This window comes from Ambystoma mexicanum, chromosome 3q (assembly GCF_040938575.1).
Source record: "Ambystoma mexicanum isolate Mex_15411 chromosome 3q, UKY_AmexF1_1, whole genome shotgun sequence".
In the NCBI taxonomy this organism is placed as follows: domain Eukaryota; kingdom Metazoa; phylum Chordata; class Amphibia; order Caudata; family Ambystomatidae; genus Ambystoma; species Ambystoma mexicanum.
In genome coordinates, this window is record NC_090926.1 from 1,228,148,958 (window position 1) to 1,228,163,729 (window position 14,772).

The 14,772-nt window shown below is 47.1% G+C and overlaps 1 protein-coding gene across 4 annotated transcripts in view; it reads right to left on the minus strand.

The window, feature by feature from the left end:
* Positions 1–1,333: 1,333 nt before the first annotated feature.
* RAB3D (RAB3D, member RAS oncogene family) overlaps positions 1,334–14,772 on the minus strand; it is a 518,585-nt gene continuing 505,146 nt past the window's right edge. For all 4 annotated transcript variants that reach the window (XM_069604147.1, XM_069604150.1, XM_069604148.1 and 1 more), the window contains exon 5: positions 1,334–6,703. In XM_069604147.1, the coding sequence (XP_069460248.1) occupies positions 6,516–6,703 (188 nt within the window). In that variant the 3' untranslated portion in view covers positions 1,334–6,515. The remainder of the gene's footprint in view (positions 6,704–14,772) is intronic.

The following is a 14,772-nucleotide window of genomic DNA, read 5'->3' on the forward strand; positions in this document are numbered from 1 at the left end:
TTTCCTCAAGACTGTGGGTGGTGGTGAACAGTCTGATCAGGCTCAATTAATTGTGCAACCCTGCTGGTAATTACCAGCCTGCATCTGAAACCACCGAAGGATGCCTTGCTACCTTACACAAGATACACAAGACAGCCAAAAAAGCAGAACATTCAAGAAGAATGCTTCACTCAGAGACTGAGTGCCGGGGAGAGACCTAGAGAATCTCTGTTGGGGTGGTGGGGAAGACATTCTAATGATATGTTTTCATGTGTTTCTTTCGGCCACCCTTTTAAATAAATCCCGTTGAACAACACTTCGTTTGTGGTTGTTGTCTGGGCGGGAACTGCCTGGGTTGAAATCCACAAGGTATATGTTAGTACAAAGGGAGCAGTGGCAATTACTCGTGAAGTTTGACTTTTCAGTGTGGAAGATGGGATTGTGTGTTGGTGGGCAGTAACAGAGGTGGATGAGTGTGGGGTGTGGGTGCGATGGTGGGGAGCTACTGAGATGCTTTCAAAGGCTGTGCATGGTGGGTCGGGTTGCTGAGCGTTCGCGAGTCTTTGGAAATGATTGCAATTCCACCACCTGTTTTGTATGGGCCTTCTCTGTGGTGGATGGGGTCATGTGGGGCGCATGTAAGCTTGTGTGATTTAGACTCGACTCTGGGAAAGAGCAGGTCTGGGGTGTGCGTGTGGTGATGTGGTCACTGATTCCATGTTTGTGCAAGTGCAGCCAGGCATTTGAGGCGTAAGCGGGTGTATGTAAATAGTCTCAATGAAAGTGTGTGCCCCCTTTTCATTACACAGTATGCATTCTTTCTGTTCTCTCTTAGAGGGGTGGGTTAGTAGTGTTCTGATTAGGTGTGTGTACTTTTAATTTGATTTACGTATATTGTTGTTTGAATGCTTCTGTGTATAGCCTGCCACTGGTCTGCACTACCTTAAAATGTAAAGGAGGTGTATCATTCAGGTTGTCTGTTGTACCTTTATGATTAGAATCACTGGTTTAATTGTACTGTGGGGCAGAGTAGGCCCTTTAGTCACGACTCATCTCTACACTCCAGCACAGCAGTAGACATGTCGTTACACTGGTGTGACAATCCTATCGACCTAGGGTGCAGCTGGGCGATGTTGCAACACCAATACTACGGGGAGCGCCTGATCCTTGTCCTAGGTTCCCTGAGCTTAGTGCGATCAGAGTCCTTGATACAGACCACCACCAAAAGCAGAGCAGATCATTTTAAAATGGGGGTGCAACTTACCGCATTTATGGTATGGCACAAACATGATGAATGCGAGGTGGTCCAGAACAGCAGCACTGTCATCTCTCCCAAAATAACGGACCACAACCGTTCTCGATATTAGCAACATTTATTTTCTTTAACAAATTTTACATTCTTTGACACTTCATACCATGGACACAAAATGTATGCTACACACGACTAGCTCTTAGATATCGAACAAACATAACATTCCAACAAAAAAACATAAAATCAGTGACAAGGTATGGTGAAGGCACGTCGCAAGAGCAGCCAGCTCATGATATTCTGACGTCACGGAGCATTGCAAAGTCTCAGCACGTCGCTGCATGCTACTGCCTCGGCTGCAGAGACTGCTGGCAGTACGTCCAAGCAATGGTATCAATGCGTACCGCTGATAAATCAGCCCAAGAGACACGGTGGTTAAAAACACAGAAAGCATACAGATTCATTCTGACATTTGAAAGATTGTGGTTTTCTCGCAGCAGTGTGCCCTCGTTTCCATTCAGATGCTGAAATGCCACGTCCTAGAATTCTTGGCTTACTCTGCAAGATATTCTCCATATAATGTACCATCCCAACCAGGGCTTTCGAGTCAGCGAAACCTAAATGGATCATCCCACTGGAGTGCATTGAAACAACGGAATATGCCATATAAATGCTGTGCATTCTTTTCAGCAGGAGGCAACCATTCCCCAGTCTTCTAACCACATACACTTACAGGTATTCTGCATTAGCCGCAAGGACAAAGCAGGCTGCAGATACACAGAAAAAACGGTAAAATGAGCAGCAAATCACAGTGCTATACAGTAGTCTGTTCTAAATGTTCATTCAGAGGCGTGTACCATCAATTCTCCTTGGCTAGTGTCTAGCTTTGGCACCTCTGTTTGGGGTGCAGTGGCAGGCAACTCAACTGGCTTTTTCTCTTGGTATATAATCTCAGGTTTGACCCATAGCATACTGCTGAAAGATATACTTTTCAGATTCCAATCAAGGACTGGGATTATGAACTTTATGTCCAAATATCGGACTCCCTTATAAAACACTGTTCCTATGCACTCTGGGATTACAGAGCTTTTAAATAGTGGACAGTTAGACGATAGCTATCCCAACTTCATGTAGTGCATAGCGGCTTTAGTCATCTCCATCCGTTCACTAGTGGACCCTTGCAGAACACTGGGGGGTCTGCTCCAAGCAGGCACACCCAACTAGTGGATTGGGCTACCAAAAAGGTGACACCAGAAGAGTTGATAATCTTTGTGGCTACCACTCCAGCACGAGGACAGCTGTTAGGAGCAGCGAAACAGGTCCTTCTTCCTACGGTCATCCAGTGCCTCAGTGTTCATCAGGATAGAAATGTAAACATATACGACTAGGGCATGGGTACAACTTTAATATATGGTCTCAAAACACCCCACCCCTAATATTTGCGTTAAAAGAAACAACTAAGTCTTAGCTTTCAATGTCCATGATATAACGTATGATAAGCACCTCCTTTCTGAATTCACCCTTGAAATCTATATAGGACAAGAAAAAATATCCAGCATGCACCAGACTCCATTATAGGACCACATGATAAGCAAGCCCACTCATGGACATTACTTAATGGGAAGGAAGCTACACAACAGCGCACCGCTTAAAAAGTATGAAAATCTGCACAGCGAGCCGCAGGTTAAAAAAAGAATAATAAACATGCTTTCCCCTTTCATTTTGAGACAGCCCTAAACACGTTAGTGCTTGCCTGAAGAGATACCACTCTCACAGGATCCGGTATTTGTTGACTTTGGGTATCATTTACCACAGACAATGTGAGTGTTCTCCTTGGTGTTACTCTTTGTTTTGGATTAAAATACCTTGGGAGATGGGATGCAGGCAAGACTGGTGGTCAGTCAAGTCACATAAATTGGGAGTATTAAACCAGCTGCCACTTCAGTAACAGATGTTCCCGTCAGAAAGTACAAAGGACAGTTTGCGTTGCAAGTTAAGGCATTCCCAGCTCCATTACCCTGGAATGGAGTTGCCAGTTGGCTTTCTATGCCATTGCTGCTAAGCATGTGGCCATCAAGACAACTATGACTACAGCCCACATGAATCCTTGGCCAAAGACTATGCTGCCTACAGCTAATGGGCACCGAAGACCAACACATCTGTAGTGCCACTTACTGAGTTGGCACGTTCTAGTTTCTCGCAATTTTACTGCAGGGAGGATCAGGTAAATTGGAGGCGCTTTACTGTTTTCCCAAAGAGGAAAGTAAGGCAGTGAGCATTATGTGCCCACACAGTGATATCAGCAGTCAAAAAAACGTGTACTTCTCGAAGGAACAGTCTATTAAAAATACACTCAGTACATCATTTTGCAACAAAAAACATTCAGTATTTAAAAACGTCCCCTTGGGCATTTACTGGTATCAAGATGCAACATGTTTCGCCTCAATTGACCTTGACCCTGGTAAATTAACCTTGCAGATTGCACGCTATGATCTCACAGCTCGATCAGGTTTACATTTTCACTGTAGGCAATTGATCTGCCCTCTGCAATCAGGTACCATCCTTCTCCGCCATTTGGATGGCTCACCAGAGGGTACGAGCGGTCCTGTCACATGGGTGCAACAGGAGGCGGCTTTGAAACTGTATGGCTGCAATCCATCTCCTACCCAATGATTCTTGGCAGCAGTGGATGTCTTCCGACAGCAAGTAGGCCGCATTTGCTGACAGTTAAAGGTTTGTTGTGTACCCAGCGAATTGACCCAGCTGTTTCTAAACATCTTTAAAAGATTCCTTGATGTTGCTTCAGAGGACTGTATTGGTAACCATTTCCAAATGCGAGTGCAATGTGCTGATTACGTAGGGTTGCGCGCCATTATCATGTGCTGAAAAATGCACTTAATATCGAGGCTGCTATGTCATTCATCCCCTTTTTATTTTTACAGGGGCGACTGGTACACCCCTTTCAAAACCATCAACTACCTACCTCTTCCTGCCTTAAACCTTTCATCCCCCTTTACGCTGCCCACAACATATCTTATATCGGCCAAATGACCTTTGAAAATGTGATGTTAAGTGCACACTACTAATGCCAGGATGTAGTGAGCGGTCATGGTTGCCCACCAGCAGCTCCAGATGAAAGGCTTATGTGTAGGAGCCACTGTCCACCAGCCACAATCCCTTAGCGCTGGCACACTTGGTCTGTGGTCAAGGGTGTAGGTCAATTTGGGTGACTTGATTATCGTTCATGGTTTTTGAAGGAGATCACAATGAGTCTACCCTCAGCTACTTGGATGTGGAGGGCTCCATGAGACTAAGATTGAGGCCAATCGCTAGACACTTCAAGGAGGCAAGCTGACAACGCGGTAAAGAAGTGTAGAAGGAGCCAGAGAGGGATCTCCAGCTAAGGAGATCCACCGGAGATCCACCGAGACTTCAGCAGGTGGACACGCTCTTCTATTTCGTGTGTGCTGGGATAAAAGCCAATGACTGCCTGCAAGCCCTGGAGGTATCTTGGATGGAAAGTGAATTTACAGTATCATGTTTACCCTTGAAAAAAAGCCATCTTCGTAGAAAACAACAGCCAGTAAAAGCCAATTAACAGTTCTTAAAATAATCCCCTAAAAGAATCCAACAATTGAATTATAGGAAATGTTCCAGCATAGGCCTTATTAAGAGACATAGGGTGTAATGCGAGACATTCTGCAGAAATTCAATTGACAAATTTTTGTTTTGCTAAATAACCATAATTCACAATACACTCGCTAGTAGCTAAAATACTACATCGGTATGTGCCTGACCGCATTACAGCACCAGTGCACTCTTGCAAAGTGAATCCCATGTACTCCTCAGTCTGGTTTTGTTTCAATGCAATTCGTCAGGCAATCATTTACCTGGGTTCAGTTTGTTTTGGTTTTCCAAAACAAGCAAGTCTTATATGTACAACTGCCACCATGCCCATGCGGAGGTTGGGATAGAGGCACATCGCTTTGACTGGCACATTTGTGTCATCCCTTGGGCTCCTTGCCACGCATGTGCTCTGTGGGGTGGAAGTTGCATGGTTTATCGCTTTGACTGGCACATTTGTGTCAGCCCTTGGGCTCCTTGCCACGCATGTGCTCTGTGGGGTGGAAGTTGCATGGTTTGTTAATATGGGACATGTAGGCTACAAAACACTCCAGGGGATACTAGCAACAGGACAGTCAAACAATAGAAACGGCTGCAGTGTCCCTGGTCAGGCAGAAAATCATTTGGCAAATCTACGAACATTCGGGATGGGCCAGATCCCTTCATCTGGAAATACACCAACCACTGGCCTGCCATCAGAGAACAAGGCTTTGAAACTGCAGCAAGGGCGATCATGTGATTTAAATATACTCAGCCACTAGCATGCTGCAGAAAAGACATGCACAATTCCTGGGCACAGGTGTCTTCCGTATGCAGCCCCATTTTAGGGCGGAACAGGGAGGGGGGCATCTGACTGAAGCCCAGAATGGGCACTGGAGTGGCTTGTGCCCAGACAGTAGCAGTGCTCATCACTGAGTAACACCAACGCTCGCCGGATGGGGAGGGAACAGATGTGCCATGCTCCAGGGCGGTTTGGAAACTGTGGCAGCTGGACCACTTTCCACCTGGTGGCTGGAGGAAAGCTGCAATTTCAGTTTAGTATTGTTAGGCACAATGTTCGGTGAACACATAGGGAAAATTGATAGCAAAAGCAGTGGATTTATATGGCAGCACTATTTGGGCATGGGCACGTTCTGGTACTTCTCAGCAGGGTAGCAACACCATTAGACCTCCAGCACCAGGACTTCTCTAAAAGGCAATGTGAGGAGCACCAGAACTTGTTTCGTTTTCCCTACGGTGCAAACTTAGAGTAAACTGGCTGAACAAGCTTCGCATTATTCTCCCAACCAGAGGTGAGGGCATCGGTTTTTTTTTTACTTGTGAGAAAGAGCGAGTGTGTCAGGGAAAAAGTAGAGGAACCAGGAACACCAGAATAGGGCAGTACGAGGTGAAAGGGAGCGAGAGAGATGCCGGAAGCAGATAGCAGCTAAAATGAAACAATATGGGGCCTAGCGATTTGTACCCACCCAACACTAAAATTGTGTTGGGGTAGAGTCCATTCACTTTCCCCCGTGACTGAGCACCTACATTCGTGCTTTCTTGTCTTCTATCGTTGGTGTGGGAAAGTTGACCTTCCAAAGCTTCACTCCTCTGCCCCAGGCCCCAACCTCCCTTGCTTTGGCTTCAGTGGTACGGAAAGCAACAGTACTCAGTGTTCGCTCGCCTAACAGGAGCAGCCGCTCTGCGACGCAGGCGGGTTCTCACTCAAGACTGCATTCTTGTTGCTGCCGACAGGTGACACGTTGCCGTCCAGACTCTCATTCATCTTCTCACAGATGATGTCCACCAAGCGCTCAAAGACTTGCTTGACATTGATGTTTTCCTTGGCGCTTGCTTCAAAGAACTCAAAACCTTGCAAGGGAGAGAGGAGAGAAAAGGACTTAAGCAAATATAGAACGACCACCAAGGGTTAGTCATCTAACAATGATTTACATACCACTTAGCCCGCCCTGCACACTTAACCCTTCATTCCTATTTTGTCTTCTACTCTGCTGCACTACAGTTCCCACAGTTACCCTCTCTATTCTTCCCACCATTTCACAGGCTCCTCTACCTTACCTGCGTATTTCAGCTCCATCCCACCTTCTGGACTTAAGCACTCCCGCAAGGCACCGGAGGGCTACAAACTAACCTGCTAACCTATCACGTATGGACTTTGCTGCCATTAACAAATCATGCGGGCAGCAGATCGTAGCATATGTCGTGTTATAAGCTTTAGAAATGGACTGCAAGAGTTTGCATACCACATGACGGGAACAGAGTCGAGCCAGACAAACCCCCTATGGTAAAGAACCACTGACCAAGTGGAGACACACTGGCCAATGCACGTTGAAAGCGGTCTCCAAATCCAATAGTTGCCAACTCCAGACAGCCCAAAGCATCGTACAAATGTTACACCCATGCATCTTACCTGAATCTGACTATCCCTTACGGTTAGGAGTGTCCAACCAATTATTCCCTGGATGTGTCACATAGACCCACATTCTCTGGGGAGGAGTGCCTCTTTATGTCCCATGCTGCCTTGATGAACATATGGCTATCTGTTTGAGAGCAAAGCGATCTGTTATTTATAGTAAGTGTATGTCTGCATGAATTGGGATCCTCGGTGTATGTCCTAGACACTTGGAGGTAGACAACGGCTTTGGGTGTAACACAAGAGCACATATATTCCATGCATTTTCCCTTGGTGTTCTCGCTTACTGCCAAGGTGTTGCAAAGGCTAATATGACTACTTGCCCACCAACCTACCCAGAAGGCCTCTGTAGACCAGGGTGGCCAAGGGATTGAAAAGGCTAATGTGACTACTTACTTGCCCACCAACCAACTCAGAAGGCCCCTGTAGATCAGAGAGGCTGGGGTGAAAGTTCCATGGCCAGTCGTAGGACGTCCTATTCCTGAAGAACCCTTGCCTCTGTGTGCATGCACCTCTCTTTGGGATAATGTATGCGCTATGTTGCCCAACCAGTATTGTGGCTGACCCTATAAAAGCCAGCACCGCAGACCATCATTTGCCCAAACACATCTTAATATCTGCAGCCACAGCATCTCCTGTCTTTCTTAACACATGACCTGCAACGCTATATAGTATTCTGCAGTCATTTTCTTCCTGATGGCTCTGGTGGTGCCCATTTCTTTTTTTGCTACCTATATTTGCCTTCCTTCTGAATTATGTTAGCGTTGCTTATATCTTCTCTGCTTTACTGAATCTATTTTTGGCTCCTAATTGGCTTAGGTACCCTCTGTGTCCAGAAATCCAACACTTGAGACTTTCTATGACATTTCACAGCCCCTATAAAATGCTCCAGACAGATCCAACCTCCCTCACTTACAGAATTAAAATGCACATATGTACCCCCGTATATTTTGTTTATTACTAAAACAATTTATTTATATAGCACAATAAACCGCTAGGCATCAAGGTGCTAGTTACAAAGGTTACATAGATTGGTTACAAAGATTCAGAGTCTGTAATTGGTTGTCAGCGTCCAGTCTTTTAGAGTGGTAGTGGGCTGTGAGCAAAGAGCAGCGTCTTGAGTTGTTTCCTGAATGTCCAATAGCATTGCTCTGCGCTTAGCGCGGGTGGCAGCGAATTGCAGTATTTGCAGGCAGTGGCTGGGAAACTTGGGTCACCTGCTCTCTTTAGTTTGTGTCTTGGGGTGTTCAGCTTGTGAGTATTCATGGAGCGGGTGGGTCTAGCAGTCTGCATTTTGTTAAATGTGTGTGGCAGGTAGGCTGGGGCCTCGTTGGTTATGCATTAATGGCTAACGTTTTTAAAATGATGCGCTCTTTGACTGGGAGCCAGTGAGCTGGTTTTCTGGCTACAGATATATGCTCATGCTAAGGGATGTTAAGTGCAGCTCTGAGGGTATTGTTCTGGATTACTTGTGTAAGAAAGGCACAGTATCAAAGCAAGATAGACACATGTAATAACAGTCCAAGGGTGTTTTAAAACTGTAAAATGCGTGAGATAAACACCTAATCTAAACCTAAATCTGAAATGGGAGCAAGCTATGGCCATTAAATAATAATAATACTGTCCAAGTAGAGTCTAGTTAAATAAAAAGGGCCTATGCTAAGAAACCTATTGCCAATCCTTACTGCTATGTTACAAAATAGTGTGGGATAATGTTCATAAGAACAGAAAGAAGTGTTCACCAAAAATGATAAGTCAGGATGTTATAGCCGGGGTCTCCCTTCCCCACATTTTCTAGCACTGGACAAGGTGTGTCCCCTGAGCACAGTACACTCCTGGTCTTCTCCAGCATGAGGTTACAGTTCCTTTTCCAGTATCAAGGCTTTCTGTGCTTAAGTCTCTTCTCATGCACAGTCTCTTACTTGAGAGGGCGTGACACACCAAAACAATAGAACAAAAGTTCCTTCGGGTTATCTTTACGTGGGGTGACTACCCGTCACCCTTGGATTCCCCCTTAGCCGGGTTTCGATCCTTCTCTCAATCGTCAGCCTCCCTCAGTCGGGTTCAGACCAACCACTCACTGTGGATATCCCTCAGTCGGGTTCACACTTGTCATCACAATGTTCACAGGTGTTTTAACACGGTGCAGGATTCACTTCCCTTGGATTTCCAGCTCCCAGTCAGGCTCTCTCAAGCCCCCAGTCAGGCTCAAAATAGTTCCATCATCACTATGTTTCTGCAGGCATCCCTCGGTCGGGTTCACATTTTCCCAAGAAACAGTCTCCTTTGTTTAACTTTTCTTTCCTGTTAAAATATTCGCAAGTCTTAACGTCTTTTTAAACAGTAACACAAGGTTCAGATTAGGCCCCCTTGTCCAGGCTAAGACTAACCAGAGCGCTTGCCGATTCAAACAGACTTCCGAAGGGCAATCTTGTCTCACTGGGTCACTCTGTTAGCAGACGGCAAGGGCAGGCTTTTTACCATCACAGTTTGTACGGCGTACCCCTCAGCCAGGTGTAAACGCCAATTTGCAACAACAAAATGTCTGCAATGTGTCAAGGACTTTCAATTGTACAAAGGATGTGACATGACATTTTTATGACCCCCTTAACACCTTATAGCACAGCCTTCCCTATGGCCTCTTGGTACTAGTTTTCCTTTAACTCAAATTTTCAACACAGTCTCTTTATTCAGGAGAGGGATACCAGCCAGAGACCTTTCGACTGAGCGTCTACGTAATGCTCGAACACTCTGACTCTGATACCCAGTTTGTTCACAAACAATGTTTGCCCACTTTATCTTCTTACGGCTGCTACTGAAACCTTGAGCCTAACACAAGCCGGTTTACTATCAGGTGCTTCTGACTCACCAGTAGTGTTGAACTCGCTCTGTTCCTTTTTCCGCTGGAGTCAAGGATGTTACCTCGATGGCCACCACATCACCCCGCCCTGGCTATCAGTGCAGCGGGGTGCCATGTACCGCTGACATCTGTCGCACCACCTGCCAGCTGCGATGCCCGGTCTTATGTATTTTTCATCAGACGCTTTGCGGATCTGGGTTGAAAAGGCAAGAGCAACTCCCTCCTTGCCGTTTTTCTGGTCTCACCGTTTTTCTCCTCCGTTTGAACTGCCATCCTGGAATGGCTGCTTCCTTGTGCGTTTGGTCTTTCTTTGAGTGTGTTCCGCCTTTTATCCCTACGAGGAAGCAAAAGGGTGGTCAGGTGTGTGTAGTTGTCGCTAATAGCCTGACTCTGCCTGACCCTTGTGTCAGGTCAGGTAAACGGCTCGGGTATAGGTCCAGTGTCGCTCATGCTCTGGGAAAGTGTTTGTGTTAGGAAAGGGGTTGGGGGTAGAGTGAGCATCCTACTGGGCATGATGGGGAAAAGGTGTCATAAGGAAGGGGATACCGCGTCTCACCCTTCAGTGTCCCACTTCCCCTCCGCAAGGACACCTCATTCAGGTGATCCTCCCTCACTAGTCCACCCCTAGTTACTGGATCCCATAGCGATGGCTGTATTCTGGCCACCCGGATGACAGATCCCTGGGGACTAGTAAGTGAGATACCTTCAGGTTTCTCACACTTGTAACTTGTTGATATTCCGGGTTGATGTACCTGCAAAGAGGGAGTTGCAGTAGTCAATCCTCGAGCCAATAAGCACCCGGCGATATGTTGGCAGCTGTCGTGAGGAGAGAAACGGTCTGCTGGCGTTGAGTAGTTTTGTGGTGTAGGCTGCAGAGGAGACAATGGCATCGACCTGCCGCGTAAGAATGAGGGTGACATCAAGGTCTTAACGTAGCTCAATACTGGGATCATGAGCCCCTCCATGGTAAATGAGCTGTAAGCTTTGTCCAGTTTATGGAGGACAGTTCGGGAACTAACAAGGGGGATCTCTTTCTGGTCTTTCAGGCACATCAGGTGAGAGGCCATCTATGCCTGTATTGTTTGGTGCGCTGAGGACAGCAGGTCGCAGTCCGAGGCATAGGACCTGCGTGTCACCCGCATAGTAGGTATAAGAAACGCCCCGCTCATCGAGCAGATCAAATAGCAGGTTTGCGAAGATGTTATACAAGGCTGGAGGGATGCGGGATCCTTGTGGTACGCCAGAGGTAGCAGGAGAGGGGGAGGGCTGCCGTGTCTAAAACACTCTCATGGATCTGTCGAACAGGAAGGAGGCGATCCAGGAGATGGCTTCCGGCGAGAAGTTAGCTGCAATGGCGAGATGCTGGCACAAGATTTGGTGGTCCATCCAATCAAAGGCAGCAGATAGGTCAAGCAGGATTGTTGACTTATCAGGGTCCTTGATGTCATCTAACAGGTTTTTTTTTTAAGTCAAGTAGTGGCGATTCAGTTCCGCGTCCAGGTCTGACGCCAGATTGGCGTAAGTATAAGATGTTGTTAGCTGCGAAGTAGCGTGTCTGGATGTAAGCTTCTCCATTGAGGATCTTCAATAAAAACGTGACTGTGGTAATAGGATTGTAGTTGTTGGGTATTTCTGGGTCAAGCAGGGGTTTCTTGAGCAAGGGGAGTACCCAGGCTTCCTTCAGGCTGGCTGGCACTTGAAAGTACGAGAAGGACGCATTGATGATGGCGGTGATGAAAAGTGCTAAAGCTTCAGTGCAGTCCTTGATGACCATGGCTGGGTAGGAACCACCAAGGCATCGGGAGGATTTTAGGCCTTTCATGAGCAGAGAGACCTCAGTCACATCGGCTACATGAAAGTGGAATTGTGGAAAGTTTGATTGGTCTGTCACAGGGATGTTCGTGAGTGGGATCAGAGAGCAGACATCCAAAGTTGTTTTATTGGAGATCTTTTTTGGAGCGTCTCGACTTTGTTGATGTGAGCCGCTTGTATGCTGGAGCACCAGACAACATCCTTGGGTGCAGGTCGATGGGGTGGCAGTGGGGGATTCTAGCTAGCGTAGAATAGAGAAAAGCTCTTGTGAGCTTCGATTTGGTGTTTGAGATTCTGGAATTGTATGTGGCTCTTTTAGCCTGTAGTATAGCTATGTTGTATTCTTTTACAATGGAGACAAAGCGCTCTTTGTTGCTGTCTGTAGGAGTATTCCTCCAAGTGGTTTCTGCCTCACATATATTTTGAGGGTCCGGGTGTCATTAGTGAACCACATGTTCCGATGCTTGGCCAGTTTAGGTTTGAGCATGGTCAGAGGAGCGATAGAGTCAATAGCGGCTGTGATAATTTTGTTGTAGAACTCTACTAGGAAGGCAGGATCAGGTGGCTGAGAGAGTGGTGGCTGCAACTCTTGCAGCAAGGTTAAGATGCTGTTTTCGGTGATGTTGCAGGTGTTTCTAGCCAGGGTGGTAGGTAGCGATGGGGTGGGCATAGGATTGGAGGTGGCAGTGGGAATGGAGAATGTAATGATATGGTGGTCCATCCAGGGACAACGTAGAATGGAGGTGATTGAGGCTTTGCATTGGAGGTCAGAGCCAATCCAGGCTGCAGCCTTTAGAGTGAGTGTGGCTCAGGAGACATCCTGTGAAGCCATTTGAGGCCAGGGATGCAGCTAGCGATGAGGCATTGTTGGCACCACGGTCATTGTATTCCAGGTTTAGGTCTCCCAGCAGTAGGGCTTTGGACAAGGGTTTGGTGTTGGTCAACAGAGCATGCACGATATCTTCCTAGAAGGATAGTGTTGGCCCAGGGGTACGACAGACTAGGTGGATGGTAATCATGGATGTGTGATTTAGTTTCAATTTGGCTGAAAACAGTTCTCTATTGGGGGAGGAACAGATTTCTCTTAGTCAATTAATGCTACCCCACCACCTTGTGCGTCTTGCCTGTCCTTGCGTTGGATAGTATTTACAAAGGGTATGCAACCGAGAGTTCAGCGGCGGTTGCAGCCTGTAGCCAGGTTTCGGATACCGCTAAGATGTTCAGGTTGTTAGTCGTGAAGAGGTCAGAGACCTGATTCCAGCTATGCTGCGTCCACCTGTGGTAGCAGCTATGATTCTGAGAAGGCTGGATTACTGCAACTCCCTGTACCTACCACAACCCAAGGGGTTGGTCGGCAGGCTACAGCGCCTCCAGAATCTGGCAGCGAGGGTGGCAATGGGTACCCCATATGGGTCCCATATATCTCCTGTGTTAAGCTCCCTCCACTGGTTTCCTGTCACACAACGTGTGCAGTTTAAGGCCCTTTGTATTGTGCATCCGGCCTTGCATGGGCTAGGCGCTGAGTATCTGCCGGTTAAATTTGAGCGCTACATCACCAATCGTCTATTCCGTTCGACATCTGCCGGCATGTTGTGCGTTCCGTCCTCTGCCGCTCTCGGCTGGGGGGGGGTCATGCCTTCTCTATCACAGCAGCACAGCTGTGGAACAGCCTTCCTCTTGCCTTAAAATGTGTGTCTAATCATCTGGCCTTCCGTAAGGCTCTGAAGACTCATTTGTTCTGAGCTACCTGCAATTGGTTTTGTGGTGCCTTTCGGTTCTTGTGGCTTTTATCTCTCCAGCGCCAAGATGCCCTTGGGTGACCGGGCGATATACAAATAGCCATAACATAACATAACAGAGATGTCTAGTGAGTGGGCTGGTATAGATATAGCATTAACCAGTGCACAGGTAAGCAGGACAGAGGGAGTAGCAGAGGTGCCTTCACAAGTGTTGTGTGCCCTATATTTAATAGACTCAAGTTTGGATTTTGTGAGTGGGATGCTCTGGATGTTGTGGAAATTGGAGCTGGGCACCTCCACCTGGATAGGACAACCCATGCTGGCATTGTTGTTGGTATGGACGTGGCCTGTGCGTTGGACTGAATGTGTAGGAGTATTGTGTCTTGAGGGATGTCACAGTATGTATGCTTGGAGAGTGGGCACCTCAAGGGGATAGTGCATGTATCCCCTCTGAACGTGGTTAGTTCACTTAGGTCAATAGCTGTAGTCTGAAGCAGGCCACTGCGTGTGATGTGAGGAAGACCAGGCTGGCGATGGCTATTCCTCAGTGCAAGAGATTGCTGCACCGTGAGAGGGGAATGTATGTGGGCAGTACGTGCCTCTAAGGGCACTAATCTGGTGAGGTGCAGACCGGAATGCTAGAGGGTATGGGTTGCCAAAGAGCAGGGCCCGTTTCTGTAGTTAACACTTGATTAGAAGTGGGTAGTTAATCAATGTGGATGCATGGGGGGTAAGGCAGGGTGAAAGGAATGGGGTGGGGGTAATGGTTGAATAGTGCAGTATGAGTTTTGGGAGCATACATGATGGCTTGATATTGGGTAGCGGTGCCACATTGTGACAAATCACTTCCGTGACACCGGTGATCCAGCGATAAATATTGGTTTCAAAATCATCAATCAGCCCCACACCTCGGGTACACCAGAAGGGATCTGAACAGATTGGAAGCACAAGCAAATTATAAAGCTGCTTGTCCAATTTTGGTAACGTGGACGGAACGGCAGGCTTATCTCTGCAAGGTTGTGGATCATTGGTTAGTTGCAACACAGCAAAAATACAATTACCCAATGATAAAAGGGGACTGTCCAGTCAAGGTTGT